Source organism: Mandrillus leucophaeus, unplaced genomic scaffold (genome assembly GCF_000951045.1).
Source record: "Mandrillus leucophaeus isolate KB7577 unplaced genomic scaffold, Mleu.le_1.0 Scaffold509, whole genome shotgun sequence".
NCBI classification, from domain to species: Eukaryota; Metazoa; Chordata; class Mammalia; order Primates; family Cercopithecidae; genus Mandrillus; species Mandrillus leucophaeus.
The window spans coordinates 299,560-306,267 of NW_012105464.1; the positions used below are offsets into that span (position 1 = coordinate 299,560).

Here is a 6,708-nt window from a genome sequence, read left to right on the forward strand (position 1 = left end):
TTAAAAACCAACCCTCCAAAAATACTATGGCAAAATGTATCCCCTCTATTGAGTCTTTAACATTCTATCCTTCCTCATTTTCCTTAATCATGTAATAAATGTGATTAGACTGGGTTATGTTAAAAATCTTGCCTATTTTAAACATGTTACAACTCTGTGATTCAATACATGGACAGTAGTCAAGCGAAGAGTTATGTTATTAAAACAAAGGAAAAGGAAACAAACAAAAAATAACTCTAACTCCAACACTTCTCTGGCACTATAAAACTTGGCTCCTGTCTGGAATCTTAATGTTTTAGTGTTCATGTACCAAGCATATCATCAGATGCATTCACAACTTTCTAAAAAAAGAGTAAAATCTTATCATACAACATAAAGTAGCAAATTACAGTCCAGATTCATAATCGGTTTGAGTCTTGGTTGTGTGAGACTAAACCAAAGATTCTGGAAGGTTTTATATGTATCTCTCTGTGGAAAAGTTACGTTCTTGAGTTCATTCCCTCTCCTATCCAAAGTACAAGTAACCAGTCATGAAAGCCATACGCTGGCTGAGGGAAGTTTCTGTCCCAGTCAGACATTATTTATATAATCAATTCAAAGTTCTTAAGTACAGAAGCTACAAAGCACAGACAAGCTGGTTGGCTATTTGTTGTTGTTGTTCTTCAAAGGCAATAAAGAATGCAGATTTGCATTTAGACTCAGCGTCAGACTGTATGCTCCAAACATAGCCCAACAGCAACTCCTATCCCACATTCTCTTCTACAACGTGACCTTGCCACTGCTCCATCAAAAGGTGGCATTCAATTGTCCTTCCCTTAAATCCAAGCTGGCCATATGGCTCCTTTGTAACCAACTGAATGTGGTAGAAGAGATGTGTGATTTCTCAGCCTAGTTCGGAGAGTCTGGCTCTTTTATGACTCTTGCCCTGCGGGACTCACTTCGTTTGTAAGAATTCCAACTATCCTAAGACCACAATGCTAGAAAGGCCACCTGTAGGCATTCCAGGGAGAGTCACAGCTTTGCTCAGTATCTCACGGCTTTCCCCACCAAGGTGCCAAACCTGTGAGCGAAATCATTTGGAAAATGACCCTACAGTTCCAGACGTTTCGGTTCCTAGCCATTCAAGCTATCTTCAGCAAGGGCTCCAGACATCCATCCTCATTATGTCCTATCTGAATTCCTGACCCACAGAATTCATGAGTATAATAAAATGGCTATTTTATACGACTAACTTGTGTTGTGGTTAGTTTCCCGGCATTAGCAACTGGAATACTCTTGGTAAGAATCTGTCTTTACCACCAGTTAATTGAGACCTTGGTAATCTTAACAAAAATCCAAAGTTTCCTCAATAATATATACAGATAACTTTAGCTACCTTGCAAGTTTATTGTGACGTTGGGGATAACTGAGGTGTCTGGCCTGTAATAGTACTGAATAAAAGGATAATAGATTTGTGATCAACCAAGAGCATTGTTACATGCTAGGTAATGTATATCAAAATTTAAATTTAAAATTAACAAGGTACTTCATTATGCAATGCATTATGCAATGCAGAGACTTTACTCCTTAAAGGGGAAAAATCTTCAATTATTGAAAAAAGTATCACTGGGTTTTACTGAATATATAACCAGGAAGAAACATAACACTAACAAACAGACACTTTCCTATATTTAATCTTTATGATAAACCAGACATTAAGTTGTATGAGGTCACATGATTGGTAAGTGGCCAAGTTCCGGTCAGTTAGAATCCAGTGTCTCGTGAATTCTCCAAAATACTACTCTACTGTGACACAGAATTACATTATAATTTAGCATAGCTCACATGGAAGTTTGTTGTGGTATTTATTTATTTATTCAGTTAGTTATTTGGGGGTAGCCCTCAGAACCAGAAGAGGTTCAGGGAGCTCCCTGCTGTGGTATTTAGGTTAGGTATTCCAGAGACATATTTTGAAGCGTCTATATCCCTTTCACTAACATGTCTAGTAGCACTGACTATACCTATGGTCTCTGTAAGCGGTCTTACTATTAAACAAAAACTTGCAGGAAATTTCTTGAAATGTATTCCCGACAGCAGGTGAAATCTATTGCTTGAGATATGCTTTTGTTTGTTTTTGTTTGGTTTTGAAATGTTTTATTAAAGGCCAGGCTTTTCCCACACCCATCAGATCCCTTAGCTGCCAAGACTCATCTAAGTGGCTCCCTGGGGATTATAATCCTTCTAAGAATGTGAGCAAAAGAGAAATTATATCTGTTCACAAATTAAAATGTCCTTTGTAAAAGTAAATCTAAGGAACTCGAAAATCTAAAAGACATTAACAGAAAGCCATCAGGAAAATCTTGAAATAAGTTACACTTGGTTTTCTCTGGCTTATCAGTAGAGGAAGTTTTGGTGCTCTCTGGTACTCCTAACTGTCCACCCGTCTATGCTGCCTAGGTTAAAGAAAACTGCATTCATTCTTCTTGCGTTCTTTTCAAGGAAGTTAGAAGTGGGTATAACGACGGTGACTTCCAGGCTTGCTGGGCTATTTGTAAAAATGCATCAACACCAACACATTTCAAGCAACAAGCTGAACCTTCCGTGGAGCAAATCACATTGTGAGGTTTCCTGATGAAACTGTGTTTTTGAATTAAGGAATAAATGTAAAATATGAACAGATGAAACATGTTTGAACTCAGAATCACTATATCTCAGATTTGCTAAGATCTGCAGGTGGTTAGGCAGTTCCATTTATCTTTAACACCTAAGATAGGCTTTCTTATAAATTCCTTTTAAAGTAGCTTTTTATACTGAAGTTAAAAAAAGATCTACATATAAAGCACTCAAAAAAGAATTTCTTGTCAATTAGAAATAATAATATTCACCTATGATTAGCATACGGTATACTGCCATTTCAAAACTACCAGTGACTCATGTTACAAATGCAGCTATTTTTAGGATAGTATGTGAATGATGTTAACAATATCCCTTGAAAAAGGTACTATTTGATCAAGTATTTTGTGGATGAAAAAACAGAAAAAATGAATTTGTTATATCCCTAAATTACTGGTAGTAAAAGTGTTCATTTGGCCATCTGTATGTCCTTGCTTTTTGCTTAGTCAACAAATTGCAGACACCAAAAAGCAATATGCTTTATATGAAATAGCTATGTATTTACACATTTTAAAGAAGAAATGTAAAGTCTCCTTAGAGGTTATACAGCACATTTGATATCAAATTTAGGGCATCAGCATTCTGTATACACTTGTGCCTTTCCTATTTACACTAAGGATTCTTGTAATTGCTGTGAAACCCTAGCAACTATGTCCTAGAAATAAAGTTAGCAAACTAAATGTGACTAAGCAGAAGTGTAAAATATTACTATAATTTGTGTAAGACTTAAGGTTTATTAAAAGGTTCCCCAAAACAGTACTGGGGAAAACTATCCTAAGAAAGAATTCTGTGGCTGGCAGCCATGTGAGTACTGCGTATTCTAAACTTCCTAACAAGCACACTTTATTTTTTTTTTTTCTTTCCACCATTAATCACAGTCAATTAGCCGCTTTCTCATATGTCTTTTTGGAACACTTAGAACTTAAGATGAGTGCCTCAACTGTCCTCCATACATTGAATTGGGACACCAGAGAAAAGCATTACGGCTGACTGACAACCGGATTACTGGTTCGTACTAGAAGAGCTGACGCAACCTTCAATACACCAGAACACAAGAGGCATGGTTCTACTTTTGCTTAAAATCATAAAACAGGTTATAAACAGCAAACGATGCACATTTGGTACCAAAATTAAAATGCAAGTTTAAAAATAATGGCTTAGGGGAAAGTTTCAGTGGAAACTGGGTCTAAGTAGGGCATACTATTGTGAGTAGAAACATTCCTGAAATGCTCCTTCAGTAAATACAGGCCTGCCTTTTCACAGCAGTTTTAATTCTAATTAAGACAAACATTTTTAATTAAGCCTTCAATATCCTGGTGAAGGCCCTTCAGTAAAATTGTCCTTGGTGGTTCCTCCCAAGGTAATTTATTTTGAAAGACAAAGATGTGGATCTCTTAAAATCTTCACAGAAGACATTTCCCTCCCTGTTTTCTGCTACTCCACACAGCAAACAGAATGAAAAAAGCTGCTTGCCCTTTGGAACAGACAAGAAAAGCACTGCTGGTTTTGATTCGGGCATTCCCCTTCCTTTCAAAACACTGGTGGAGAGAAGCTTCAAGTTCACATAACACAAGAAAGCACATTTGGTAAAGTGGGGACACAGAGCAATTTTCCATATCTTGTTTCCTTTCCTCCACCCCCGCCCTGCGTCCCACCATCACCGTGGAGAGCAAAAAATGAACTGCTATTATATATACAGAAAGTCAAGAACTTGTTCCAGAAAACCTCTAACAAAACCGTCTCTACTTTTTACCCATTTGCTTATGAATTCTACTTTATCTGGGCTGAAAACTATTTTTTAAGGCAAGATAAGATGAAAGCTGATTTTCAGAAACACAAATAGAAATATACACTGGGCTATGACTTTCAGCAAGGGGGTAGAATAAACGGGGAAAAATCCCAAACTGGGCCTGCCTTTGATTTTTACTTTGCAGAGTGATATTACCGCTTTATTTGCATTAGGCTTGTGTCTCCATACTTCCTTGACTAGAGAGGAAAAAAGCTGAGATAAATGGGTATGGAGGCAATTAAGAAAAGGTTAGCAAACACTGTATGTTGCTCTACAAACTCGAGCTGGCTTCTCCCCATTCCCTACATTCCTGGCCAAGAAAAATGGATAGTGGCCTAAAAAGCAAATGTGAGTTGAAACTGGTTTCTCTAACCTATCTGAAAAGTCTTTATGCAATCAGGGGGCTATTATTTCAGGAGACAGAGAGAAAGGGGCAAAACATTCACGTTGCTAAGGAGACGTGCAGAAGCTGTCATTCCTACATAAATTTTATTACTGAAGAGGGGAAAGGATATATTTTCGCCAAAGTTTATTTGGATCCCCTGGTTACCGAAGAAAGAAATTCTGCCGATTTATTTTATCTTAAGTTGTAAACAGCCAACCCTGAAAGAACTGAAGGACCTAAATGTTGACCTCCTGCTGCCAACCAGTTCCCTCCACAGTGAATTAACCAACAAAGAGGAAACCCTTCAATGGGAATTTTGAGGTAGTGTCAAAGAAAAAGCCTTTTTTAAACACAAAATTAAATTTACAGAAGAAACTTAATCAAATGAACTAATCTGTGTTATAACAGGAAACCAAAGACAAAGGAAAATCAGATTTTTGTGCTATTTCAACTTTGTTACAACTTGAAACGTTTCCAGGAAAGCTTTATAAATAGTCCCAAGAAGACATGAAACTGGAAGGAATGTAATGAGTTTCTCAGGTGTCTCTGTGTGTGTGTGTGGGTGTGTGTGAGTGTGTGTGTGTGTGTGTGTGTGAGAGAGAGAGAGAGAGAGAGAAAGAGAGAGAGAGAGAAAGAAAGAAAGAAAACCGCCGGCAGGTCCTCTCCCTTTATTCCCCTTTCTCTGCGCTGACACCAGCAGTTGAAGAATCAAAATTAGAAAGGAAGGGGTTTGTAGCAAGAAATCATAAGTTGACAGATTTCTGCTAAGGGCATAACTGGGGCGCCAGGGAAGGCAACTTGAGGGTCAGGGAGGGCGTAAAGCAGTAAAGCCCCCTGGGACTGGTAACCTCAGTAGCTACCTTATTCTCCACTTACCACCCCCATCTTATCCATTTGCAGCTTTCAGCGCTGGCGGAATAAAGCACAACTTTCTAGGCATCTGTGAGTAGCTCATGGAGAAAAGAAAGGTCTGGAGGAGAGAAGAGTTACTCAGAGTGGCAGAGAAAGAAAGGCAACTCGCAGTCAACGGCGGCGTCACCAAAAAAGGAAAGGAAAATAAGCCTGTCCCTCTCCCAACTCTTCATATCCATCAAAAACGTAAGGAAATAAAATCCAAACGGAAATACATTGGTGAAAACGCAGATAAGGGGGAGTGAAACCGGCAGAAATGTGAACACTAGGCAAATTCGTCCTCGAGAGAGGAGGGAAAAAAGAGTGGGGAAGACCGAACAGAGAACCCCCGCAGCATCTCGGTGGAGTTGGGGAGTTTTTGCCTGCTTCTTTTTTAACGGGGGTGTGGAAGGCGTCGCATTTTTTACACAGCCACATGGCTCTCGCCTCAAATGATAACAAATACCCAAAATAGCGTACGTGTTACTCCAGAACAGGAGGAATGGCCACGGGGGAGGGAGAGGGCGTGGGCTGTCGCTTTAGGTTTGGCGACCAGGGATGTGGAGGGAAGAGGGGTGGAGGCCAGGAAGGTGGCTGGAGCCCCAGGATACGAGAAGGGCCTGGACGGGGTGGGACGGGCCAGGGCAGGGAACGCGGGGAGGTGGGGACAGGTGGTGACTGTCCTGGCAGTGGGACGCGAGGCAGTCCGGGGCGGGAGGCAGGGGTCGCGGCGCGCCGGGCCCTCACCGCTGCTGAGCGTGGACTCGCAGTGCCAGATGTCCAAGCTGGCGGGTTTCCGGCAGGACTCCCACAACGACAGGTAGTACTGGTGGTCAGCCGTGACCCAGGCCGGGCTCAGCACCGCCCCCAGGTCCAGATACAGCGTCAGGAAGAAGCACACCAGCCCGACCAGCTTCAAGGGGGTCAGCACCGACACGCGCACCTCCTCCATGCCGCTGCCCGCCGAAGCCATTCCTGGGAGCCGCTGTCT

General features: G+C 40.9%; 1 protein-coding gene across 1 annotated transcript in view; it reads right to left on the bottom strand.

The window, feature by feature from the left end:
- The window catches only part of TMEM47 (transmembrane protein 47), a 30,424-nt gene extending 23,723 nt beyond the window's left edge, over positions 1-6,701 (bottom strand). Inside the window, exon 1 of the mRNA XM_011996295.1 lies at positions 6,465-6,701. Coding sequence (XP_011851685.1) covers positions 6,465-6,690 — 226 coding nt within the window. The 5' untranslated portion in view covers positions 6,691-6,701. The remainder of the gene's footprint in view (positions 1-6,464) is intronic.
- Between the last annotated feature and the right edge of the window lie 7 nt (positions 6,702-6,708).